The sequence below is a fragment of the Lactuca sativa genome, chromosome 9, assembly GCF_002870075.4.
Source record: "Lactuca sativa cultivar Salinas chromosome 9, Lsat_Salinas_v11, whole genome shotgun sequence".
Taxonomy (NCBI): Eukaryota; Viridiplantae; Streptophyta; class Magnoliopsida; order Asterales; family Asteraceae; genus Lactuca; species Lactuca sativa.
In genome coordinates this window covers 44557351-44584931 of record NC_056631.2, presented here as the reverse complement: position 1 = coordinate 44584931, position 27581 = coordinate 44557351, and the positions used below count along the sequence as shown (strand labels likewise).

The 27581-nt window shown below is 34.2% G+C and overlaps 3 protein-coding genes across 4 annotated transcripts; 2 read left to right on the top strand and 1 right to left on the bottom strand.

Moving 5' to 3' along the window:
- The first annotated feature begins 10040 nt into the window (after positions 1 to 10040).
- LOC111898210 (probable disease resistance protein At4g27220) lies at positions 10041 to 14488 on the top strand. Its single transcript, XM_023894137.2, has 4 exons — positions 10041 to 10140; positions 10246 to 13072; positions 13146 to 13922; positions 14171 to 14488. The coding sequence occupies exons 2-4, from the start codon at positions 10292 to 10294 to the stop codon at positions 14222 to 14224; spliced, it is 3612 nt and encodes a 1203-aa protein (XP_023749905.1). The 5' UTR covers positions 10041 to 10140; positions 10246 to 10291; the 3' UTR covers positions 14225 to 14488.
- Positions 14489 to 17689: 3201 nt separating this feature from the next.
- On the top strand, positions 17690 to 22423 carry LOC111898211 (B3 domain-containing transcription repressor VAL2). 2 transcript variants are annotated; one of them, XM_023894139.3, is made up of 13 exons: positions 17690 to 17978; positions 18195 to 18302; positions 18845 to 18926; positions 19030 to 19131; positions 19231 to 19793; positions 19892 to 19988; positions 20064 to 20238; positions 20339 to 20415; positions 20512 to 20925; positions 21003 to 21052; positions 21134 to 21247; positions 21347 to 21414; positions 21493 to 22423. In XM_023894139.3, exons 2-13 carry the CDS (start codon positions 18202 to 18204, stop codon positions 22101 to 22103), a joined length of 2454 nt encoding a protein of 817 aa, XP_023749907.1. In that variant the 5' UTR covers positions 17690 to 17978; positions 18195 to 18201; the 3' UTR covers positions 22104 to 22423. The 2 variants fall into 2 exon arrangements, with proteins under 2 accessions (XP_023749907.1, XP_023749906.1); XM_023894138.3 differs by having other exon boundaries at positions 18153 to 18302.
- Positions 22424 to 23533: 1110 nt separating this feature from the next.
- LOC111898212 (probable serine/threonine-protein kinase PBL1) lies at positions 23534 to 27088 on the bottom strand. The gene is made up of 5 exons (XM_052767158.1): positions 26750 to 27088; positions 25516 to 26249; positions 25180 to 25437; positions 24961 to 25080; positions 23534 to 24366 (listed from the first exon to the last, which is right to left on the bottom strand). The coding sequence occupies exons 2-5, from the start codon at positions 26212 to 26214 to the stop codon at positions 23758 to 23760; spliced, it is 1686 nt and encodes a 561-aa protein (XP_052623118.1). The 5' UTR covers positions 26215 to 26249; positions 26750 to 27088; the 3' UTR covers positions 23534 to 23757.
- Between the last annotated feature and the right edge of the window lie 493 nt (positions 27089 to 27581).

Here is a 27581-nt window from a genome sequence, read left to right as displayed (position 1 = left end):
AGGCCTAATAAGGCCCAAATATCATCCGTCAACCCTACACCCAAAGGTCTTCATTCACAGATGGGCTTGGGTCTAACAAGCCAAGTCCCAACAAATCATTTTTGCATTATGCATGCGTACGTGTGGCGTACTCAGCATGTACGCCCAACTTATGCTGGTCTTGACCTGACTCGGGTGGTTAACCCAGTACGCGCAGCGTACCAGGGAGTACGCCCAGTGTACTACCCAACCAACCCAAGAATCCTCTTGTGACTTAATCCATTAATTCCTAACGTCCATAATGTAGATCCAGGTTCCTAAGAACATCCTAAGCCATAAAGTCATAAACTTTATGCTTTTGCATGCATGGATGTGGATTAAGACATAGATTAAGTCCATAAACACACTTAGTTGGTACCTAGAACTTGCATGGTTGAGGCTAAACCATCAATGTTCGATTTTTATGGCTCTTAACACTTCTAAGAGCCTAAAAGGATAGCTCATATGGACTGAAAACTCATTTACTCAAAGAACCTCAACTATAAGACGAAAATATAATAGAAAACATCCCAAAACTAGATCTAAGTATAGGACATTCCAACGCGAGAACAGATCTAAGCCTTCTAAATTTTAAAATCAAAGGTTTATATTATCGGGCCATTTATATAAATTCTGAAAGTCATAGGATTAAACTGTAACTTCCTAATTACCTAAAAGGGTACTATAGTCATTAGGTTTTATTAAAATCTCTCTCTCTTTCTCTCTCTCTCTCTCTCTCTCTCTCTCGTTTCCTTTAAACCCTAATTGATGGAAGCCAGGACTAAAAAAAATGTCTGCCTCTTCCCTCTCATCTCTCCACTGCCGACTTTTACATATTAGATCTGAGCTTCATTATCCGTAGAAATTTGATCCATGAGTAGCCTTTTGTGACCGAAGGGATTTCAATTTTTTCTTGTTATCAATTGTATCATCCAACTGGTGTAGGGAGAAGCAATAAGTGGTGTGTTGGAAGTTGAATCTTTTGCCATTTGTACAAAGGTGTCAAATACGTGGAGGTAGAAGAAGGTTTTTCGATTTTAGAAGCCAAACACCATGATAACGACAATGTTTTCACGAGCAATTCATTGTAGTAGCAGCAGGATCAAATTTCACCACTCTTCAATCTCACGCATCTTCTTCATCGCCAGGTGCATTATCGATTACTCTAATCGTTATTAATTTTTTAGGGTTTTTGGATAGATTCATGAATTCACTAAATGGAGTCTCGGATGGCTCAGATGAGCACAGAAACAGAAAGTATTGTTGATCGGCTCAAGAGTTCTGGATTATGGCGAACCAAAGGTCTAATTGGAGGAAAATGGATTGATGCTTATGGTAGGAAGACAATCGAGGTATTAAACTTTTCCACATCATCGTTACCGAAGATCACTCCAATCCATATCATATATGAACTCCTAACAGAAATCACAATTTAATTTCTTTGAGTCCATAATTTTCGATTTTGAATTTTAATTTCTTTGATGTCATAATTTTAGATTTAATGGAATAGCTTTTAAATATAGAGATCAAGAGGTAAGCTTTGAGTTTCAATCATTAATGATTATAACATTTCATTAACGATTATAACATTAGTTGTAGATTTTGGATGCTCTAGAGAAGAGAAAAACACCAATTTCATATGGGTTTTGTGGAGGTTCTTTGGAGATGTTTGAGAAGATGAAAGGTGAAGAATTTGAGCTAGAAGAGAATGAAAAATTGTATTATATTCTATATTTTTTAGATGTAAGTTATATTATTTTTTTATGAATTCATTTATGTTAGAATGTGTATTTTATTTATGAATAACATTGTATTCATTTGTGAATAGCAGTGCATTCATATGTGAATGAATGTTTTTATTTATGATTTGAGGTATTCAATCATTCATTTGTGAATACCAGGGTACTCATTTGTTAATAATAGTGTATTCATTTGTGAATAGCATTGCAATCATATGTTAATGAATGTATTTATTTATGATTAGAAGTATTCTTTCTATGAAAAAATGATAATTTTACACTCTTTATTTTCAATTGATTAAAAAAGAAATTGGATTACTTGTAAATTGATGTGTATTTATTTGTGATTGGAGTAGTATCATGTTTTTTGAAAAAAAAAATCATTTGTGAATACAAATGTATTGATTTGGGGTTAGATTTCTATTCATTTTTTTTTTGAAAAAAAAAGTCAAACAGGAGAAATTTTTTGATTTTTTTAAGAAACAAAATACTTTTTTTCAGTTTTAAAATAATTTTTGGTAAAAATGCATTTTACATTCCATTAATAAGAAGATTAAAAAATCGAATATTTTATTCTTTTTTGGTAACTGATCCTAAATTTAAGAGATTTGATTGAATTTTGTTTTATTTTAATTTAATTAAAATATACAATTACTAATATGCCCTTATATATTGATTGGTCCAGAACTGTTATCGCGTTCTCAACCTTTTAGGTGTTCTCATTTGATCCTTTCCCTATATATATATATATATATATATATATATATATATATATATATAAATTTTAGTATATTTAGTGTTTAAGATTTTAAGAACTTTAATATTAGCATTCACCGTATTAGTAAAGTGTAAAGTTTAAATGCCCCATTTTTCTCCATTGTTTTAAATTTTAAACTCGTGGTAGAAATTAATATAAATTGTTTAAAGCGAATTTTCACTACTAACAATTACAAAAATCTTTTTTCATAAAGTCTCTATTCATGTTCCATAATGCTCAAGAACACGTCTCCATTCATAAAACCCTCCATACATTTTGGAATATACCATTATCAATTAAACGTATTGGTATACAAACAAGTTAATATCAACTATACTTGGTACAGTAATAGTAGCACAAATTTTATACCCGTTATAATTTGTACGGTACATAATTTAGTAAAAAATGATTGACCGTACCAATTTCATCCCTATTATAAAAACATTAACAAGAACCATACAATCACCAAAGGTCCATCCTACTGAGGTAAATCAAAACATAACAACGTGTCAGGCGCAAATCCAAGATAAGCTACCATCCTAATTAATACAACTAACCTATCGACTGTAAGTAATGGAGAGTGTATGCTAATAGTCATCATAACATAACCACACATTAAATGTAGGCAACGAATACCAATTTTGATCGACAACATATAATTTGATTTCTAACAAATAACAATATGTGAAAGAAAAACGAATGTTATTAATGTCTACTGACCTGGAAAACTCGTGAATGTTTAAAAAAATGTAATGGTTTGAAGACCTTATAGATTAATATGAAGGAATCTTACGAAATTTTCACACCTTAAACAAGTTTTGGACATCATAAGCAAATATAGAAAAATTAAAGTCGGTGAAAATAACAAACTCTATCAATATGAACAAGAGTTTATAGCTTCCAACTAGAAACAAATGGTAAGTGGGTTTAGTGGAAGTTAGGGGTGTAACTGAGCCGAGCGAACTCGTGTGATACTCGGAACCGACTTGAAAAATACTCGAAGTTGACTCGGTTCAAATTGAGTTGAGCTCGAGCTCGAGCTACTCGAGTACATTATTGAGCCGAGCTCGAGTATAGAAATACTCGGCTCGTGAAACTCGTGAGCTTAATCAAGTAGTGTTATATTTACACATTTACCCTTTATTTTCTTCATATATTACATATTATAGAGTCGAGTCAAGCTCGCGAGCTTCAATGTATTTCTATTGTAATTTAAGGTGGTTTTATTTTTTTAGTAGCTATTCAAGTTGAGTTGAGCTGAACTCGAAAGACTCGATTACTTTATCGAGCTCGAGCTTGAGCTTGAAGTGAAGGCTCGATTTGAGTTTAAGCCGAGTTTTGAGCTCGATTTTCTTAATTGAGTCAAGTTTCGAGCTTGGTAGTGGTCGACTTTGATTACATCCCTGGTCAAAGTTACAATCTTGTCCTTGCATTCAATCTTACTTTTAGTCCATGGCCCATATTAAATAGGAGATCTAGATCTCGAGTCAGGCCGGTAACTCAACTCACAACATAGAAATTATAAGTGTTTATTTTCATATATTGATAAAATCTATCCATCAATAATTTTAAATAATTTACATAATTAATTTCAATTTAATGATAACATAATATACACATTTATTAAGCAATCCAAATATTATCCAACATAATTTTCAGTTATACCCTTAACGTTGTTTCATATCATTTCAAAGTAGTATACAAGTAAAATTGTTGATGAAATACACTTTAATGCATGGTTACAATGTTAAATTCATGGTTAGACTTTAATGCACATGTTTATAGTGTTAAATTCATGGGTACTTGGGTGTGAATTAAAAATAAATAAATAAATAAACAAATAACTTCTTAGATTTATACAAGTGGAATTTTGTTGCTTTATATCGCAAACACATGAAAAACTTTATCGGTATGGTGACTGGTTCAATGTTTATTAATAATAATATTATTATTGTTGTACTTTTAATGAGAGATTAAAACAAAACCTCTACTCCAACGCCCTTTGCAACCATGGACTTAGACCCTCTCTAACTTTGTCATTTTTTTACGTCAAAATGGTATAAAAAATGGTGCAAATAGTATTTCATTTCCAATTGTACACCATTTTTGTACACCAAAAGGTATATTTCATAGAATATTTTTTTATCTTAGATTATCAAATACCTTCTTCGACTTATTAGCCTTTTACAACTTTTTTGTGTAAAACTTTTCGACTTATTAGCCTTTTACAACTTTTTTGTGTAAAACTTTATAAAATATTATTATTAATTTATAACCAATTTAATTTTTTAAGATATATATGTCAAATTTATTTTATTTTATAAAATATGTTACTGTATTTTAAAACTTTAAAGTATTTAAATTTTTAAATAAATTGTAAACCTTCATATTAACTTTTATACTTATGAATATCAGTTTAACATAATATTATAATGAATAATTATTATATTTAAAATAAACAAATCCATACTTTATAAAGTAGAATATAATAAATATTAAAAACGAGAGACTAAAAGTGTCACATAAAATTTTTACATCATAACATAACACCAAATTTGATGTTATATTATGTATTTACACAAAAAAAAAAATTGTGTAAAAATGAAAAAAGATTAAAAATGATTAACACCATTTTGGTGTAAAAAATGGATTTTGATGAGGAGTTAGTGATACCCTTAAAACACCAACATCTTCTTTTCTTCTCCTTATTCCTCTTTTTTGGCATTAAATACAAACACATCTACTCCAAATCCCCATATAACCCCTGTGAACTTTCAAATTGTCACCTTCAACCTCTAAGTCTCTCACTCTTCGTTGTAGGAACCCTAGTTAATAAACTCGAAGATCATCTCACAACCCCTCTCTTCTTGTTCTCATGGGTAACACCCATTTCAATCATAGCGAAACAAAAAAACAATGCTTCCAAAGCCCTTTGGGGAAAAGCTTATCCAAAGTTCTCATCTAATTTCAAACTTATTCAGATTCCTTCGGGAAAAACATTTAACAATGTTTGAGTTTGATTTATAACATTATTTTGTTTTGTTATATCACGAAATTTGGGTTGACGCAGACACACAACAGAAAAATGTACTTGTAACCAGGCATGTCCATGATATTTCAAGTCCTTATGTGAAAATTAAATTAAGGTCCCATTAAAAATTATTATAAAATGTTATTAAGCCTAAACGTCATATATGGGTCTTCACTTGTTACTAGTATTTACTCATTACTAATAAAATGAAACTCCTGCAAAAAACTTTCCAAAGAAGATAAACCGACAAGGCATTACTATTTCTTAAACATCGTAGTCTAGCATTTTTTATATAAGCAAACATATGTTATATTGTCATAACAAATATTTTTAAGAAACATTTAATGTAGAGACATGGTAGAACAATAAGATTTTAAAAGTTTTAGTTTTAGAAAACTTTTTTTTTCGCTTATGCAATTGTAATGGAAACAATCAACAATATTGTGTATGCTGGCCAAGAAATTAGTGTTAGCCTTTGGGTTTTGAATATCAATCAATACTTCGATAATTTTAAGGATCATGTATAAGAAGCATTTTCCAAAATTTGTTATTTCAACCTTTTTTCTTGGGGTATCATGAAATCCGATTTGAGATAATCCAAGAACAAAACGAATTGAAATACACGTATATTCCAATTCTGAAACATAAAAATATACCTTGCAATCGATGTGTTTTTTCTAGAAACCAAGATGCAAATAGAAGATAACAGTTTTTATGATGTTCTAAAGCGTTATAATCTTCTTTTATATGTAGAAGATGATGGTTAGTAGGGAAAACGATGCCCTTTTAATGGACACGAATAATGGGTTATTTAGCTAGAAAAGTTGGGCTCTGCCCCTTAGACCTTATTAGGGGTGTTGCACCTAGATCTCACCAAGGGAAATGTCCCTTGGAAACCCATCATGGACTCTGCTCTTGGACCCCCCGTGTTCCCGAGTCCTCTTAAGTTATCCACGTCATATCTCGAAACATAACTAAAAGTTCATACTGCTTGTATTGCTCAAACTTTCACTCTAATGAACCAATAGTTTGATCAACTATGTACATAAAATACCGAGTCATGAATGTTTTTTTGAGGTGAAAGTTCATGTATTAGTTCTAATGACTGATTGCCTCTCTTGTCAAAATCTATTTTCTTAACAGTTCTTCTTTTATTATTTTTCTCATCAAACACCATATCAATTCTAAAATTTGAAACTATAATTCTAGCTTAATTCAAAGTCTTCTCAAACCCATGTTCTTGGTAGGTCCTTAGATATGTAAATGTCTTTACATTAATATTTAAATTCTAATTGATATTAATAATTCATTTAAGAAACTTACTTTTTATTATTAACAAAACATGAATTATATTCGTAACATGCAACAATACTTGTAATTAGTACAATTGATAGTTTATTTGATTTCCTTCTTTTTATAGTTTATTTTAGAATTTTTAGCCATTTCTATTAGTATTGCATTGTATATTCTTTATTTTCTTTATCATGGATCTTGTCAAGTACTTTCTATTTTGCATGAGGTATTATGCAGGGTTTTGGAGTCTCGGTGCGGTTACGATTTGGCTTGGAGATGGATTTAGTGGGCTTTAGAGGCGTCATTGGGCTTTATGGATCCATCAAAGAGGAAGTAGGCTTAAAATGTTGAAGACTTAGATGAAGTGGGCTTATAAAGATGGCTCATGGACTAAAGAAGATGGACTTGGATTGTCCATTTGAATCTTGAAGATGATTGGCCAAATTTGAATCATATGAGGTATGGAGGGGACCAAGGGAATCTTTAGTAGTGAGGTGGTGCAGTGTAACGTTCCCAAAAATAAGACCCAAAAAAATTCGATTTTGATTCAATAAAACATTAACCCAAACATTGTCATATAACCCCAAACGATCAAAGTATGTCACTAAATTAAAACATATCATAGTAAATCTCAAAATGTGGAAAAACGTGGTGTGTGCTCTGCAATCATCCCAAGTTCTTCCCTTTTGATTCTAAAGTACCTGAAACATAAACTGAAAATAGTAAGCACAAAGCTTAGTGAGTTCCCAAAATACAACATACCATACATAAACAAACACATAATGGCCCCTGCCTAATGAGTGTATTGGGCCCCGCCCACACTCGCATAACGGACCCCGCCCAAACTCGCATATCGGGCCCCAGTCACTGAGTATAACGGGCCCCGCTCAACATACAAATCATATAAGCATATACACATACAAGAGTCACACAAACATCTAGTATCCTAGCATAACTGATCATGGGCCGACATTGGTGCCTTAGACCCGCTAAACATAGTGAGGAAACTCACCTCGTATTGTTAAATCTCATAGAAAAATCTTTCGTTGTTGGCCCACTAAAATTCCCGCGCTATTACAAAATAACATCCAATTAATATTTAAATCCCGACTCACACTAAGAGTCCAAACTAGGGTAAAAGTCCTTTTTACCCTTCTCCTAACTTGGCCCAAGACCAAGGCCTAATCCACTTGTCCAAAAGCTCAAATTCCAAAATAATCACCCAAAGCCCAATTATGGCCCGATTTTCCAAATTGGACCCAAACCCATTTCATGGGCCTTCAACCAAAGAGTCCAATAAAACATTAACACCCCAACAAGAGAATTATGATGGTCAACAAGGCTCAAGACATCAAAAGCCCAACATAGCCCAATACCGAGAAGCCCACATATTTGAAGCCCAATGTTGAGTACGCATGGCATACTCGCTTAAGTCCTTGTACGCCCTGCGTACTCCACCCTTTTAACCAACTTTCTTATTCAGCTCTTAAACAGTTAAGACTTCACCCCAACACCTAGATCTAACTTCCTTAAGGTGGTTTATCACGTAAAGTTGTCAACTTTACGTGCATGCATGGCTTAATGAGGCTTTTAGAGCTCAAAAGAGCTTAACAAAATACTTAACACATGCATGAGACCACAAATGCTATAAAGCTTGCACTTTTATGGACAAATGGACCTAAAGGACCCCAGACCATCAATCACTTCTGGAGTGAATCAAGAGGCTCAACAACCCAACCATGGACTCAAAAAGTACAAAAATGGCACCAAACTAGATCTAGCAACATGAATTAGCAAGATGAAAGCTTTTTATCTCACAAGGAAAGAAAATGAAGAACAAATCTCAGATCTTCAAGCTCCAATCACAAATCCAAGTGGTTCACTTCTTCTTCTCCTTCACAAGCACGCAAAAATCACACTTTAAGGCTCAAACTCTCAAGATCTCACTTAGGGTTCAACTTTCTGGACAATAGGGGATGGAAGCTATCTAAACATAACCCAGTGAGGCTATCACAAGGTTTAAATAGGTTGCAACACCCTAAAATTAGGGTTTCATTGATCCATGTGTATGTCATGCGTAGTCCATGTACGTCCAACGTACGTGGTCCAAGGTCGTGATCCAAATATGGGCTAATACGTTAAACGTACCACCCTGTACGCCCTACGTACTAGCTCAAAGACCAAAATGCAATATTTTTAATAAGGAGGGATTACATATGAAACTTACAAATTTTCCAAGTGTTACATGCAGTGGAGAAAAAGAGCCAATAGCATTTTAACATCATTTACGATGGTGGAGTCTCAGTCGCACAACTTTGTGAGGGTACCCGCCCAGCTGCACACTTTGGGGCATTCTGGTCATTTTGCTCCTCGTTTACCTTGGGGGTTAGGTTTGACAACCACACTTCGATTTTCCACCATTGGAGCACCTTAGAGGCGATTTTTGAAAGCTTGATCTACAGTCTTCTCATCTTTCTAGTAATTGTTAGTTTCTTGATGCAAAAACACGTTTGTGATTGTTATCTTGCTGTCATGAGTGACTAATCTCTTTATTTTAACTTTGGCTGAAACCCTTGGATATCTGTGGGTTTTGAAGGATTCATGCTTGATTGTCATTTATCTTATGTTTATGATTCTAGTTCATAATTCTTATGCTTATTTAATACTTTGATCATGAGTTTGATATTTGAATGAGCAATTGTTGGTTTATTTTATTGATTTAGTATTGAATCATTGAATTTGCTTATAACAAGGGTTTTATGATGGTAGAAATCATCTCTAGCTTATTAATTATGATTTTTTTATGGATGTATAAATATAGTATTGACATCCTCGAGAGAAGAACAATCATTTTCTCTTCCATCCAAATCCTTTCAAAAAAAAATTATGGTGAATACACATATTTTCCTCTTTACTTTTCAATTTTCTCCATTTCTCTTTATTTCCCTCCTTAAGTATGACCCGTGGAGGTTATTCTACAATTTAATTATGCAATGTAGCTACAACAATTCTTCATGCAGGAAATGTTTACTTTGTCTGGCATGCATGTCGTCCTGTGATTGCAAATATTTTATGGACTATTTCTGCAAGAAACCAAACAAATATGGGTACATAAGTCCTTCACAAACACTTTAGGGACTATTTTTGTAAGAAACCAATTAAACACAAACTCCAATCATTGTTTTGTCATCTATTCACAATCAGATGTTTAAGTCAATGTTTACTCACTCTGTACTACATTCCGCCATTGGCTGATGAAGTCTTCCAGCTAGTCGTCTGCAATCTACAGAGACCATATCACGGTAATTACTTTCCGTTCGTGTAAACATTCTTGTTGCCTTTCAGTTTCCTTCATTTCTGCTGTCAGTTCTTATTTCGGGTTTGATTGTATTCTTCCGATTTACAAGGTCACGTATTCAAAGATAAGTCCTTTTTTCAAGAAAAGAAGAACAGATGGTTGCCTTACTGGCATTTTTAGTCCCTCTAGTGGAGGTTAGTTTAAAGATTGGACAATGGTTGTGTGGTCCAGTTAAAAACCAACATGGGTATCTTTTTAACTACATATCTAACATTGGGAAACTTAGAGATGGTGTCGAAGATCTTGAAAATCGTAGAGCTAGTGTTCAGCATTCAGTTGATGCTGCCATGAGAAATTTAGAGGTTATCAAACCAGACGTTTTGGCATGGATGAATGGAGTTGATGAGTTGAAGAAAGAGGCAGATAAAGTCTTACAAGCTACTACAACGGATTCGGTTCAGAAATGGTTCTGGTGTTTTTGTGGTCGATTTCTAAATATCAAATCACGGTATTCACGGAGTAAGAAGGCTGTGAAGATGATGGAAGATGTGAAACAACTCCAGGAGAAGTACAAATTCACTAACGTTTCAAATCCTCCATTGCCTGTAGAAATCACAGATTTCAATCATTTGAGTTATTCTGAAGGGTTTGGATCAAGGGTCTCGATTAGAACTGAAATCATGGAATCTTTGAAAGATGACGCCGTTTGTGTGATTGGGGTATGTGGAATGGGTGGCGTGGGGAAGACAACAATGGCAAAAGAAGTCGGAGCAAGAGCTAAGTTAGAGCATCTATTTGACGTCATTATCATGGTAGATGTCACTCAAGCACCCAACAAGAACACAATTCAAAGTAGTATTTCAGAACAGTTGGGATTAAAACTGCAAGAAGAGAGCTTGTTGGTAAGAGCAGCTAGGGTAAGTGCGAGGTTAAAAATGCTTACAAGGGTGCTGGTGATATTAGACGATATATGGTCAAGGCTTGACATGGAGGAACTTGGGATTCCCTTTGGATCAGATAGACAACACCACGGCTGCAAAATCTTGTTGACTTCAAGAAGTATTAGTGCTTGTAACCAGATGAGAGCTGATAGAATCTTTAAAATACGAGAAATGCCACTGAATGAAGCATGGCTTCTTTTCGAAAGAACAGCTAAAAAAGCTTTTCACCCAGATCCGAATCTGCATCAAGTAGCAAGAGATATCGTGGAGGAGTGTGGTGGGTTGCCACTTGCCATCGTGACAATTGCAAGAGCTCTTGAGAGCGAGAAGGACAAGTCTATGTGGGATGATGCGCTTCAGAGACTAAGAAGCTACGACCTTGAAGGAGAGTATGCTTCTGTGTACTCGAGTCTTGAAGTGACTTACAATTTTCTAGAAAGTGATGAGATGAAACACGTGTTTCTTCTATGCTGCTTGTTTCCTGAAGGTCATGATATTTCCATCGAGGATTTGCTAAGGCTTGGGTTAGGGTTAAGTTTGTTTAAGAAGACAACTGGGGTTAGTGAAGCTAGGATCCGAATAAATGCTTTTGTTCAGAAACTAAAGAATTTGAACTTGTTGTTAGATGGAAGTGATCATGAACAATCTGTAAAATTGCATGATCTAGTACGTGATTCTGCTCTTAAGATTGCTTCCAAGAACAAACATGTTTTTGTTGTCAAAAATGGTGATGGATTAACGTTTTGGCCATATGAGCTCACTGACGAATGTTGCACTTCCATCTCTCTAAGATGCGATGAAATGTCTGAACTTCCGGGCAGGCTTAACTGCCCGAAACTCGAGCTTTTGCTTTTGATTGGTGGAAATCACCCGTTGGAGTTCCCGACTGGTTTTTATGAAGGTATGACTGAACTCAAAGTGATAGTTCTTAGGGGAATGTTAGTTCAACTTCAATCCTATCCTGTATCATTTGAAGTCTCGAGCAAACTCCGAAACTTGTCGTTAGAATACTGCACTTTTGACAAAACTAGTGATATATCAATGATAGGAAATCTAGTAAAACTGGAAACTCTAAGCTTTCTACACTCCGATGTTAAAGAATTACCCGAAGAAATTGGAAAGTTAAGCCAATTAAAAGTACTTGATCTAACAGGGTGTGGAGATCTCTTTAATATAGCTCCTGGAGTTTTGAAAAGTTTGATCCAATTAGAAGAATTATACATGAGTGGAACCCTTGTAAGTTGGCCTGATGAACAAATCACAACATGTATTACAGAACTCAACTCGTTATCTATGTTGACTGCGTTAGAGATTGAGCTTTCCATTTATGATCTTCTTCCACATGACTTCATCTTCATGAGGCTAAAAAGATTCAGGATATGTATTGGGTTTTCCATCGAGAGCAAGATGTTTCAAAACATGCTGCAAGTACGCTTTCCAGCTCACTGGAGAGATGGTGGAATAGAAGTTCTATTCAACAGAACTGAAATCTTGCATTTACATGGTTGGCGTTTGTTAACAAATTCAAGCCTCAAGAATCCTTCAAGATCCAACTTCCTAATGTTGAGAAACTTAAAGCTAGAACGTTGTGATTTGTCCTATTTGACAGAAATATGTCAGGGCCAAAACCATGTTGTGGGTGAAATTACAGTCGACGAACCTGATCATCAGCTTACTTTGTTTGAGAATCTACATGATCTTGAAATTGTAGGCTGTGTTAATTTAAGACGTGTTTTCTCTCTATCTGCCCCAACAGATTTTCGTAAGCTTGAAAGTCTCAAGATTATTGGGTGTGAAATGATAGAAGAAATTTTCTTGAGGAAGAAAGATGAAAAATCTGTTGTTGAGATTCAGCTTTTAAATCTGAAATCCTTGATTCTTGAAGATCTCCCACGTTTAACTGGTTTTTGCAAAGACGTTTTTTCATTTGCGATTCCTCAACTGTTGGAATTCCGGTTGCGCAACCTTCCTAAGCTTCAGTCATTAAATCAAAAGGTCCACCTCTTAGTATTATTAATGTAACATTTATTGACGCGATGTGTTTCTAACTGATATTTAGTCATTGCAGATTCTTTCAACTATGCAACTGAAGGTTTTATCAGTTTCCAAGATGAAGATCAACGAGATACAGAACCATCTTCTTCCAGTCTCATCTTTTGTCAACTTAAGGGTAATGTCATTGTGCTACTGTGATGATCTATCAAGTGTCGTTCTTTCTGGGCTCTTACAAAAGCCAAAGGATCTCAAAGTACTACGTATTGAACGTTGTCATATGGTAGAAGTGGTCTTTGACATAGATAGGCTGATAAGAGAAGATCATGAGGTGCTTAAAAATTTGAGCGACTTGGAGCTCGAACATCTGCCTGCAATGACACATATCTGGAATCATGGCCCTGAAACTTTCGTAGGGTTTCAGAATCTGACTAAACTCTCAGTATCTAGTTGTCATAAGTTAACTTACATACTCTTGCCTTCAATAGCCACTATTCTTTCACATCTTCAAGAATTATCCATAACTGAATGCCGGAATCTGACAGTAATTCTCAAGGAAGAAGATGAACATGAGGCCACCCAATTAACAAGTGAGAGTCATGAACTAGTGTTCCCTCGATTAAAATCTCTAGAACTCATTGATCTTCCATGCCTAAGGTGTTTCTACTCGTCGGGGTTGCATAGCTTTATATGGCCACTACTTGAATCAGTGTGGATTGATTGTTGCAAGGAGATGATGGTTTTCACTGCTGGAACCTCCAACACACCGAAGCTTAGGGAAATTTCAATTAATGGACAAAATCATAATATGGAAGGAGACATAAACACTGATCTAAGGTGGCTGCAACAACAGGTTTGTTCCACAATTTCTAGGAATTGTTTTATATAAAGTACTACGTTTTATTTTACTTTACTATCATATTTAGATTGTGGGTGTTCTTTATTTTGTGGTTCTTTTACTTTATTCCAGATAAACAAAGATTGGACTATAACAGAGAAATGAAGAAAATTATATATTTAGCCATGTAAATAAGCTAGAAAAATGCTTAAATTTTCATTCCTCTCTTCCCGTATATTATCCATCTTTTTTCTGTTTTGTAGTTGAATGATGGTAACACAAGTGATTCTACCTTCACAAGCTCACTCGTGGAATGACTACCTCAACAGGCGGAGTCAAATATCAAAATCAATGTAGCCATGGAAGACAAATCTCCTTCCTGTTGTATCGCTATTGGTTCAACAAGGTTCATAATTATGGAATATATTATATATTGTATTAGGTTAATATCCCTACAAGAAAAACATTATTGATAATTTAAAATGGTAATAAGTAATGATAGATCAAAGATTTATAAAAATTTATTAAATTAAGAAATTTTGTCTATCCCTATTATAATAAAACATACATTTTGATTGACACATGACATAGTTCTATATATAAAAGATAAAATGATGTCACATGTCATTTTTTCCATATTTTTTTATTTTCTTTTTTTCATTTGATATAAATCTCAAATTCTAAGGAGTTTAAAATTTAATGGCATTTTGATTCTTTCCATATTTTTTTAATTTACTTGATATAAATACCTAAATTTAAGAAGTTCAAAATTTAACAATTTATTCCCGTTATTTTTCATATAACGATTTAAACATATTCAAATTAATTAATGCTCAAAATCAAACAATTTAATATATAAAACCCTATATATAAAGAATTATTTTCATATTTATAATTTCATATAAGACTTTTTCTTATAATTTATTTTTAAATATCATCTGTGTAATACACAAGTTTTTAACCTAGTAAGATTATAATGACTAATTAAAATTAATATATACGTTGAGGGTAATAACGTAATTTAACTTTTTGTGGATAGATATTTTGTAATTGAATTTGAAAATTCTGTTTTTCTGGAGGGCATAAAATTGAATTTTCATCGTAATTGATGTGGTTTTTATGGATAGATATGCCAGTTATGGATAAATATGTTATGTTGGAATTATATGTTTGAAGACTTGCCATGTAGCTTTGTGCATTTTAGAAATTAATAGGTTTCCAAAACTAAGATGTTGAAATTTAGCAGAATTTTATTGATATAATTTATATTAATAAAGATGAATGATAAAATAGTAATTTAACATTGATAGTTAATTGATATGATTTATATTAATAAAGATGAATGATAAAATAGTAATTTAACATTGATAGAAAATTAGGTGGAAAAGATGTCATGTGGCAAATTTGATTCATTTATTGGAATATGAAGATGAATATATGACGATGAAGATTTCTAGACCTTTCAATGCGTGAGATACATGCACGTGAGGTGGATAGATGCTAATTATTGCCGTTTTAAACAATTTTAGCAAGTTACGAACTTTCAAATAAAGTATATAAATATAAACATACAATATTATGCAACAATAAAATGAGAGCAGTCGAAGAACATAATGTTTTCTCTATCTAATAGTTATAAAGATACAATAAAATATAAATATATGTGTAAATGTTTTTGCCATCATTCTCCCCCCCCCCCCCCCCTTGTGTTTGACCATTGTTCTCCCCGAACGCCATAAATAACTCATCATGAATATTGTTTTTCCTTATGAAATTACGGACTGCAAAACAAGCAACGACTACGTCTCTTTGCACTAAAAAAGAAAAAAGAGTCATTTGCTTTAAGATTGGGACTCTCACCTTCAAAACACCGTAAGCACGTTCAATAACATTTATGAGTTGCGCATGTGCATGATTGAATTTTTCTTCCTTAGTTAACACAGGTCGTCGTCGAAAATCGGATAACGTCTTTCCTGCACCTTCAACCTTCCAACTAATATTATCCTTCTTTTCTCTCATTTCTTTGATCAATTCAACAAACAAATACATGTTTTAGCAACAATTTAAGCATTGCAAATGCACATTTTCAACAACAATTTAAGCAATACAAAGGCACATTTTTAGCAACAATTTCAACAAAACAAATGCACATTTTAGCAAAAGTAATGCATATTTAATGATAACAACAAGAACTTATATGATTTCAGCATAACATCAAGCACAAATATGATTTCAGCATAACATCAACAACAAATTTGATTTCAACATTTCAGCATAACATAAATTTGATTTCAGCAAATCATATCAATTATTTATAAATATCATATCCATTGAACACATGATAACCGAGCATAAAAAACAAAAAATAGATTTGAACTTTAAAAAATCGACAAAATTAGAAGAAAAAAATCTGATTTGAACATAAAAAGAGAAACATTATTGATTTGAACTTGAGTTTGAAGAGAATACGATTTTCAGATGAAAAAGAGAAAGCTGATTTCGTTTATTTCAGACCAAATCATTCATAAAAACAAAAAAATATCGATTTTGAGGGAAAGAAGGAAGAAACGAACCTGGTTTGTCGATGATGGAGGCGGAAGCGCCGTTCCAAACGACAGAGGCGGCGGTGTTGCAGGCGACATCGTCGGCGAGGCAGTGTCGTCAGTGAATCTGGTGGGGAAGGGAAGAAGAACGCATAGAGGGAGGAGAAAATGAGGCGTTGTTTTGGTGAAGGGTCAATCGTTTAAGGCACAATAGGAACGCGTGTGTGTGTGTGTTTTTTTTTTTTTATTATTTTAAATTCAGACGTTGTTTAATATCTGAAAAATTAAGAGGTATTTACAACTTTAAGAGGTAAAAAAATAAGATGCAAACAAACAATCTGAATCTGAATTTTTAAGATATTACCTCTTAATTTTGCAATTAAGAGGTAAACAAATAAAGCCTAAGTGCAAAACAAAAATTAAAGAACCAAACACACCCCAAAATATAGGGACAATTTCAGTAATTTATTTTAAAAAATGTTAACTAAGTTAAAAAAAAAAAAAGTTAAATTTAAAAGACATAAAAGTATAGTTGTAAAAAAAGAGTTCGAAAAAATATGTATACAATGTTTCTGAATAAATTTATAAAAAAAATAAAAAGAAAGTTTGGCCAAATATATAAAATAAATAAATAAATAAGTTATATAAACAAAGATGGAAAGGTAAATGGGTAAGCTCATAAAAAAAGAAAAATAAAATAAAAAATAGTGGCCAAAACTATAAAAGTTGAAAGTTGGGCCTTGGGCGGGTTGATCCAAACCTGGGATCACATGTAAGAAAGTTGTCTTGGGTCAGGATCTCCCCACCTCAATTGGCAAATGAATGCAAATCACTAACCAGTAACCAACTAATCAGCTATAGCTTATTTTGTTAAAAAAATATATATATTGTAGTCTCTTTGTAAATAATAACTTATACCATTTCTTCTTAAACGCTATTATTGATCCACCCCCAATTGTCTACATCACGCGTGTGATGTTGACCAGCTAACCCATGGTCTCGCATAATGTATTTAGGTAATATAAACATCATAACCTCAAATAGCTTTCAACACAAAATTAACCAACCATAAAATACCAATCTACCAATACTTTATTTTTTACACAATATAATGACACATTGATTTGGTTATTTTCCATCAAGATGATATGAGAATCTTTACCCATTATCTAACATTGCATATATATATATATATATATCTTCAATTATTTTTTATTATCATAATTGGTATCTAAACACCACTTAAATTGGTTGAGTCATGAATCATGAGTGGTGGGTAAAGGACCCACAAGAGTTCGACGCCGAGTAACAGAGTTGGTTTGCTGTGCCGTAAAGCGTCGTGCATGCAACTCACTCCCTCTCTCTTAAGCATGCACTTTCTTCATTTTCCATGACTCTTCCAAACGCCGGCAGCAACCTCCATCTCCGGCGAACCAAGATCAGCAAGATCAAATTTCATACAGGAACCAACAATCCCACCGTTTCTTTTGACTTCACGACACAATTACACAAACACCACTCGGATAAAGTAAGTTTTTGTTGACTCGATACATCTTGCTATTATGAATACCGTGTTTCGGGCAAATTACTTCTGAAAATTAGTGTTATTTTTCAATTCAAGCATTTTGAGTAGGTTAATTGGGGGATTTTTGCTAGTATTTAGTCTCCCCTGTTGAATTGGATTTTAATTAATTGGGATTAGGGTTTTTCTTTTTCCGAACTGATGTCTGCGGATGGAGTCTAGAATATGCATGAATGACTTATGCGGAGCTTCATTAGCAGCAGCTGGTGATTATAGGAAAGGTTGGGCTTTGCGGTCTGGTGATTTTGCCAGACTTTGTAATAAATGCGGGTAATTAATCCCAGATCTCTTCGGTTTCCAATTTTAAGTTTCTGTACTTTGATCTGAAGGTGGAATTAACGAATTATCACTTAGTTCAACACAATACTGTTCATTACTAGGTTTCATTAGCTATCATTTCCCTATTCCCTTTTCCTTTTTACCTTTTTGTTTGTAGTGTAGATTCTTCTCCCTTTTGAATTTACAAAACAGTGACTTCTTTCTGGGATATGTTATTGGAGTATTAGGTGAAGTTTCTTTTTCAGAAAAGTGAATAAACTTAACGTATAATCTTCTATTAATCCACCCAAAAGAGAGTGAATCCCCATATTCTTCTTGCTACAGATCTCATCTTTAGCCATTGTTTACAGAGACCTTTCACTTCTGTCATCAATTCCTCTGAATAAACTTAATTTGCTTGCTACACAGTTTTACTAAGAGAAGACTAGAGTGGAGATATAACAAACTTTCTAGTCACAATCTTATCTTGCATATACTTTTTGTTAAAGATTTTGAATAACTTTCTTAATATTTGAAGTTCCGGATTGTTCCAGTACTGCATATGAACAACTAGCATTTTGTGAACTATTCCACCTAGAAGACACTGGTTGGAGGGAGTGCACTTCATGTGGCAAGGTAAGCAAACATATACACAATTATCTAAACTACATCCCTAAATTTCCTTTTTTTGTGTGGAATTTTGTAATTTGAATTTTCTAATATGTTCTGTTAATTACAGCGTCTCCATTGTGGATGTATTGCTTCTACTGCTGCCATTGAACTACTTGAAAATGGTGGTGTAAGTTGTGCCAGCTGTTCAAATAGTTTGAGACGTGACCCTGTAAGATCAAGTTACATTATTTTTTCTTTTTGACTTAAGACTTAATTGGTTAAGCACTTAAAGAGTTTTAATTATTCATGTTTATTGTATTAAATGCAGAGCACGAGTGAGGATAAGCTTGGAGAATGTGGCATTTCAGTAGAAAATAGCATTGGAGAAATACCATCATCCTCTAATAAAATGTTGAAACAATCAAACGATGATGGACAAAAATACCCTCTTCCATCTGATAACGATGACACATCAACATCTCAAATGAAACAAGAGGAAATCTTTCCCATTTCAACTTTCGAACCTGCTCATGGAACCAAATCATTTAAGTATAGAGAAACTACAGGGGGTAAAGATGTAATTGGATCACTTGTTCAAACAGACTTAACTATGGGCTTAGCTTCTTCTTCTTCCTCTTCACAAAAATCACCTTTTCTTCTTCCTCTTGATGGAAGGGAATTGAATAAACCCTTTCAACAAGGACCTTGGTCTCGCCATATTTTACCCAAAGTGCCCAAATCCGTCTTTTCACAAGGATTTGATGCAAATATTGGAATGAATTCACAGATACGAATTGCTAGGCCTCCTGTTGAAGGGCGTATTAAAAATCAGCTTCTTCCTCGTTATTGGCCTAGAATTACAGAACAAGAGTTGCAGCAGATATCTGGAGAGTATCCATGTTTAACCATGTTTTGATTATTTATATTACATTAATCTAAAATAAATATATTAAACAATGTAATATTTTCCTTGATTCTGCTTCTTTAAGTTCAAATGCTACAGTTGTTCCACTATTTGAGAAGGTTCTTAGTGCCAGTGATGCTGGTAGAATTGGTCGTTTGGTTCTCCCAAAAGCATGTGCTGAAGTAAGTATATTGTATATTTATGATAAAAAGACAATTATGTCCTTTGAGTAATACTCAAGTTCACATACTCTACAGGCATATTTTCCACCTATTTCTCAACCCGAGGGGCTTCCAATCAGAATACAGGATGTGAAAGGCAAAGAATGGCTTTTTCAGTTCAGATTTTGGCCAAATAACAACAGCCGTATGTATGTTCTAGAAGGTGTCACTCCATGCATACAGTCTATGCAGTTGAAGGCTGGAGATACTGGTATTCAATTCATTCATCCAAAACCTTAATTTCTGCTAACAATTCTTAAAAATTTAAATCTTCTAGAAGCTTTTGCTCATATTATCTTACTTTTCACCAGTGACATTCAGCCGCATGGAACCTGAAGGAAAGCTTCTTATGGGCTTCCGAAAAGCCTCAGTTAGTGCTTCTGTACAGGTAACTATATACTATATATATAAATAATTATATATAATGTATGTATAATTTGTCAATTGTTATTTTAATACTGATATACAGAAATTAAATGAACAGGATTCTCGAATGGGTGCAATGCATAATGGAGTATTTCCAAGTGGATCTTCACCTTCTTTATCTGGTGTCGAGAATCTTTCAAATATGAGTGATTATTCTGGTCTTCTTCAGTCACTAAAGAGAAACACAGATTCCCATTTAAATCCATTGTCAAGAAGTATGAGCTTGACTATTGGAGATGCCAGCTGGCATGCAAATGAAAAGCAAGGAAGCAAGTCAAGGGCTGACTCATTTCAACCAGACAAAAAAAGAAGTCGAAATATTAGTTCAAAAAGTAAAAGATTGTTGATTGAAAGTCAAGATGCTCTTGAGCTGAAATATACATGGGAAGAATTACAAGATATGTTGACTCCACCTAACACTTTGAATCCAACTAGTGTCACCATTGAAGACCAAGATTTTGAAGAATATGAAGTCAGTCATCTTAATTTTTTTTCCCATATCATATGCATCAACTAAAAAATAATTGATTTTTCTTTTTCTTTTTTAAGGAACCTCCTGTTTTTGGAAAGGGGAGTATATTCACTGCTCGCTCTTCTGGGTAACAATTATTGTTTCACGTTTTATATTTAATTATATATTATATATAAATTAAACGTAACATGAAAAAATTATGTTTCAGGGAACAAGAACAGTGGGCCCAATGTGATAACTGTTCAAAATGGCGAAGGTTACCTATTGATTTTCTTCTCCCTGCTAAATGGACATGCCAAGAAAATGTCTGGGATCACATGAGGTGAGTCCTTACTCCTAATTATTATTCTTATTATAATAAACAAAAACTTTAATAAATATTCACATGATGTGACAATATTGGGATTATTTATATTTATAGGTCTGCCTGTGTTGCACCAGATGAACTAGGCCCTAGGGAACTCGACCACCTTCTTAGACTAGCTAAAGGTATAGTTGTTACAACTACTTTCAACTTTCATGTAAAATGACGTAAATGCCCTTCCTGATTTTCATTTTCATTTTCAGAGTTTCACAAATGGAGAAACTCCATGAACCAAAAGCCACCACCAGACCAAGACCAGGGGGAGAACCAGAACCAGAACCAGGCGGAACCACCACCGGACCCATCGGTTGCAACCACCACGAAACACCCAAGGCACCGCCCGGGGTGCTCCTGCATAGTCTGCAGTCAACCGCCAAGTGGCAAAGGCAAACACAAGCCAAACTGCACTTGTAATGTGTGTATGACAGTTAAACGAAGATTCAAAACCCTAATGTTACGCAAACAGCAACGCCAATCAGAACGTGAAGCTGAAATTGCAGAAAAAAATAATCAACTCAAATTGGGACCCACTTCGAATCCCAAAGAAGAAATTGAAGGTGTTATGAAGTCACAACAATCATCAGGAGGAGGCGGGAAAAGTCAGTTGGATTTGAACATACGACCTCATCCTCATGTAAGCATGATGAGTCTTCTTCAAGCTGCAAATCAGCCATTAGAGACTTACATGAAGCAGAATGGTCTTACCACATTAATCCCTGAGCCACAAGGTACTAGCTCTGGTTCACAGCCATTACCACAACAACAAGCAAGCTCAACAGCTCAAGATGAGCAGAATAACCAAAACAGTTCGTAAATTTGGAATTTGTTTTTCTGGGTTTTACAGAGGTGGAAAAAGAAAAATGAAAAAGGAAAAACTTTTTATTGTTTTTTTTTTTTGGGAAGTTGATATGTTGTATTTTGTAGTACAATTTGGGTGAGGAGTTGTTTAGAAACGGGATTTGATATATGTTGTACAACACATGAACACACATTACATGTCTTGTACAAAAGAGTGTAAAGGGTGTTTGAGATTGGTTATTTAAGGTGTTTGTTAGCTTATTGTGGGTTGGTTGGTGATGTTAATAAGTATTTTTGAGTGTTTGTATGGAATAAAATGAAAAACTGTTTAGACTTTATCGGCTTAAATAAGTAGGTTGGTTTCTTCTATAACTTATTTGAAGTTGTTTATAACTTTTATTTTTATAAAAGCGCTTATATGTGTGGAAACCAATTTACATTATTATCACTGTTTTAACCCTAAAAAACGATGTATGATGGTCTTGTTTTCTTTTTCTTTTTTCATTACCAATGATGCACATACCGTTTACCCTTTTATATGTTTTTCTTTCTTTCTTTTCTTTTTTTTTAGAAATTGTTAAACATTAGAAAAACTTTTGTTTTTCCTTTTTTCATTACCATGGTGTACATTTTCTCATGTTTTTTTTACATGTCTAATAAAAATCATATTTTACATGTTTAAGAGGAAATCATTAGAAAAAGGCAACTTATTAATTTATTGAACGTTGGTACAACACAAACTAGTACACCACCAGGCAACAACACATCTCATAATCTCACTAAGATGAGGTATATGTTGACAGTCTAGCTCAGAAGTTTATCTTCTTTTTTTCTTTTTTTTTTAATCCATTTGGTACTCTATACGCTATTAAGCGTGTAAAAAGCGTAAGTTAATCTCTAATCTTTACATGACAAGCATTCACATACATATAGTTGCGTACGTTATACAAAACAAATAAGGATTGAAAGGGTATTCATGTCTTTTATATATATAGATGAGACTACGTTATACAAAACAAATAAGGATTGAAAGGGTATTCATGTCTTTTGTATATATAGATGAGACGAAAGATCTCGATTTGGGTTAAAAACTTTGTTAATTTCTAGTGACGTTGAAGTATTAGAATTTGTTAAAATTAATGGATTTGTAAACAATTTGTGCAAAAAAGAAAAAAAGTTATTAAGCGAATCATTTGAATAAAGAGATTTCCATTATGAACATTTGACTACTCCGGAACCAAATAAACAACTTTGGCAACAGTTTGACTCGAGCCACACAAAAGTGATGATGAGAAAATAAAGTGACTTATTTCTTCTTCTTTATAATCATTTCATCTAAAACTCTCTTCAATAATAAGTAATTATTCAACACCACCTTCAATACTTATCATTACAACTTTAAACAACTAAACCCACAATTATTTTGAAATAAGAACATTTATAAGATACAAGAAAACTAATTCTAATATTATCAATAAAACCTTTGGCATCATATATGCCCAAAGCCAAACCAAAACACTTTATCTACAAACTAAAAACAAAAACCTAACATCCAAAAATATAAATCCATCCTCCACTTTCTATATCTAGTAACATTCACCTCAAGAAAAGAGGAAGCAAAATCAAAAAATTTATAAGAAAAAAAAAAAAAAAAAACTTTCTATTAACATTCAAAACCCTTCTACACTAGACCGTCTACCCGAAGCCGATGACCTCCGACTTTCTTGACGGTCCACAATCATCCCCTCCATCGCAAGATTCGCAGCACAGTTTCGTGGCGGCAGAGACGGCGGCAGCCGTGGCGGCGGCGGTGGCGATGGCGAGTAGCTCAGCCTTGGTGCCGGATAAATAATCCCATTCAAACTCAAAGATTTCGCCATGTGTTTCCGGCTGATTGGGCCACCTGGCTCTTGAAGCGGGAATCGACATGAAAACTTCATCTCTTGTATGATTTTAAGGTGTTCAACAATTGTTCTCATTGTTGGTCTTTCTGATGGCTCTTTTTGAAGGCATCTTTGGGCTATGTCCGCCATTGTCCTGGCGGCTTTCGCCGGAAACCGCCCTTTTAGCTGAGGATCCATGATCAGGGAGAGGCGGCTATCGTCCGCTAAAAAGGGTCTGCTCCATTTGATTAGGTTTCTTTCTTCTTTTGGGTGGCGGCTGTCTAGATTCTTTCTCCCTGTAAGCAATTCAAGGAGGATGATCCCAAAACTCCATACGTTGCTTTTTGGGGTTAAAAGTCCTCTCTCTAATGTCTCTACTGAAAGATTCCCCATTGCCTGAATCACATTTTAAACATACATACATCAAGGAGGGTATATATGTAATTTTGCTAAATGGATGACTTTTCAAACCGTAACAATTGCGAAAATGAAAAAAGGGGAAGTGTAGAATGGTCCTTTTAGCATCTACGTTTCCACAAAAGTGAATCACATTTTTCTTCCATATGATATAGTGGTTTTTTGGATCTGGTCAAAAAAGGAATCTTTTTACCTTTTTTATCCATGTGGTATGTTTTTTTCAAATTTTTGGTCCTTGAGTTGTCCAAAATTACATCCCATTCGTTAATCTTTGACAAAATGACTATTTTGACCGGTTTTCCAAACTAAACGAGGATATAACTTAACTTGATAAGCTATATACAAGCGTTTATTTTTTACTTAACATGGACAAAACGACTTAACAAAGAAAGTCAAGGAAGTGTAGCTTTCATTAAGTCCTAAGTTTTTACCAAATTGTCCCTCATTTAATTATTTTTTTTCCTTTCATTTCCCCAAATATGCCGTAGGTTTCTCAAATATTATTTACAAATCATTTATCCGATTATTTAAAATATAATCATAAAAAGAAAGTTTTAAGAAGAAATAACTTACAACTGAATTATTTGAGATGTCAGTTTCAGGAATGTGACTTATGCAACCATACCCCGAAAGCTTTGCACTAAAATCTTTATCAATTTGTATATTAGCAGTTGAAAATTCATGAAACATCGCCTGCACATTGATAAAATACATAACAACAATGAACACCACAAACTTGACCATATTTCAAGATTCAAATTTCATTTAAAAAAAAGTCAACTCTTTGACTACCTGAAATGGTCCTTCCTCATGCAAAAAAGTAAGCCCTTGAGCAGCACAAAGTGCGACTTTCATTCTTGCATTCCAATCAATAGGTGGGCCATCTGTTCTACCATATAAAAGCCGATCTAAACTTCCATGAAAAAGCCTCTCGTAAACCAACATTCTTCTATCAGATCCCTCACGCGCATGGAAACCAATCAATTTACAGAGATAAGGGTGTTGCAATGATGCTAGCGTGTTCACTTCACTCACAAATTCCTTCAAACCCTAAAAAAATGCAAAAAAATCGATGTTATTTACTGATCCTGTTACTGATGTTACTGATATTGTGGGTCCTATCTTTACCTGAGATGAAGGATGGAGACTGGTAACAGTGGCTTGAAGATTCTTTAAATTAGAAGTATCTTCTCCAAAAGAAGCTCTATACATAACAGAAGAAAGACCTTCAGACACGCATCTCTCAGGTGAAAAGTTGTGGCAAGCAGCTGCGATTTCTTCAAATGTGAAGTTCTTAAGTGTTCCAGATGTCGGTAAAGATGCCGGAATCATTGGCGGAAGATGGGTGGTTCCCGATGGCGGAAGTGGCAGAGGGCCGGAAGTATTAAGAGGCGGCAGCAGCCCACTCCCGCCACCAACTTTAAAGCTTCCCATGGTTTTCAAGTTGGCTGAATGCGGTGCAGGAAGCGGCAGCGGCTGCGGGACAGGCGGCAACCCGCCTCCGCCTCCGCCGCTGCCACGGGTTTTGGATTCTTCGTGTTCTTCAAATTCGGCTGATGAAAGTGCGTCTTCTTCGGCTGCATCCAGGGTTGAAGGTGCTGATAGGGCTCGTGTTCTGCTGGTGTTTGGTGGGTTGTTGGGTTGGACCGGTTTGACCCTGGTTCGGAAGCTTGGTGGTGCGGATTGTAGGGACCGGGTTTGGGTTTGGGTTTGGGTTAGTGGTTCGGGTAATGTAGTTGGAGTCGGGTCTTGTGGGTTGATTCGTTTTACGTGAATGTTTGGGTTTGATTTCTTTTTCTTGCCTTTTAACACCGTTAAACACCCCATCGTCTTTGAAATTCAAGAGCTTTGCGTTTTATTCACTGCAGATTGAAAATCAGAAACAGTTTGCGTAAAACAAAATGAAACTATAAACATCTTAAAAGATAATAACGATGTATATACAGAAATTGTGATTATATTCTTGAATTGGTAAAGCTGAAAAAAAAAACCTAAATTGTTACAAATAATCACTGATTTAAGAACAGATTGTCATATATTCACTGATCCGATTTCAAAAAAAGAGTTGACTACTGTCATTCTTGAAGAGCTTTAGAACAGATCAAATTAAGCGTAACCTAAAAACTGAATGTGTTTTTATCAGAAATCAAGCAGCTAATCAGATAATAATATACCTGAAACTAAAAATAACGGATAAATTCAATCGACGAGGTGTAAAAGATGTAATCTTTATCATATTCCCAGATTCAAAAGACCCATTTCAACGAAAAAAATCAAAGAAAATAAACAAAAGATGGAATTCAAGAGATGTCTGAAAAGGCTTCATAAATCAAGATCTAAAGAGGGAAGAACATGAACTGACCTGAGGAAAATTGACCTTTCGCCGTTGATTGTTCCAATTTGTTGATCTTGATGGCCTTAATAAACAGAAATAAGAAAACCCACAAATCTTGTTTGCAAGATTTGTTTAAATCTGTTGACAACTTGTGAGATTTGTGAAGAACAAACCCTAGAAACGTTTTTAAAGGAGTCAAACTAAAACAACTAAGAGATTTTCGAAGAGAGAAAAAAGTTTGGGGAAAATATTTAAGAGTAGGAGTACTGTGCATTTAGGAAGCAGATGTGTATTTGTTTTTGTGTTTTTAAAGAGAGAGAAAGAGAGAAAGGGAAGAGAGTTTCAGTAGTCAAACCAATCAAAGGGAAGATGTCATTATTGTTATCACTTTGTATACAACAAAAATGGATTTACTCACTTTTCATTGACCATTTTACCCATGCCATTTCAATGCCCACAAAGAACGAAAATCTTCTGTCTTTATCTAATTTTACTATTTTGTCCTTGAATATAAGTTTAAATAATCTTACATTGGATAGAATTTCAGTTATATTATACTGAATAGTGAATATGACTTTTCTATATTTTATAAAAACCGATGATCATTTTTCTAACTTTTTATAGAATAAATAGATAGGGATAGACAAACAATAAGAAAAATAAAAGATGTGATATGAAAATTGAAATATGGATTTATGAGAGAGGGTGGTAGTTAGTTAGAGGGTCGTTTGGTCATTAGAGAAAGCAAAGAAAATAAAGAAAAATAAAAAGGGGATGGGCAATTTCGTAATTAGAACAAGGGAACAAGTAGTATCTCGATATTCAACGAAGGGGGCCTCGATTGAGGTGACGTCTCAGT

Coding starts and splice junctions, on each gene's coding strand:
- LOC111898212 (XM_052767158.1), bottom strand. CDS start 26,214: ATGGGGTGTTTAACGGTGTTAAAAGGCAAGAAAAAGAAATCAAACCCA. Junction 25,438..25,515: donor GTCTCCATCCTTCATCTCAG/GTAAAGATAGGA, acceptor GCATTTTTTTAG/GGTTTGAAGGAATTTGTGAG. Junction 25,081..25,179: donor ATGAGGAAGGACCATTTCAG/GTAGTCAAAGAG, acceptor ATCAATGTGCAG/GCGATGTTTCATGAATTTTC.
- LOC111898211 (XM_023894138.3), top strand. CDS start 18,184: ATGGAGTCTAGAATATGCATGAATGACTTATGCGGAGCTTCATTAGCA. Junction 19,794..19,891: donor TTGCAGCAGATATCTGGAGA/GTATCCATGTTT, acceptor TGCTTCTTTAAG/TTCAAATGCTACAGTTGTTC. Junction 19,989..20,063: donor TCCCAAAAGCATGTGCTGAA/GTAAGTATATTG, acceptor CATACTCTACAG/GCATATTTTCCACCTATTTC.
- LOC111898210 (XM_023894137.2), top strand. CDS start 10,292: ATGGTTGCCTTACTGGCATTTTTAGTCCCTCTAGTGGAGGTTAGTTTA. Junction 13,073..13,145: donor TTCAGTCATTAAATCAAAAG/GTCCACCTCTTA, acceptor TAGTCATTGCAG/ATTCTTTCAACTATGCAACT. Junction 13,923..14,170: donor TAAGGTGGCTGCAACAACAG/GTTTGTTCCACA, acceptor TCTGTTTTGTAG/TTGAATGATGGTAACACAAG.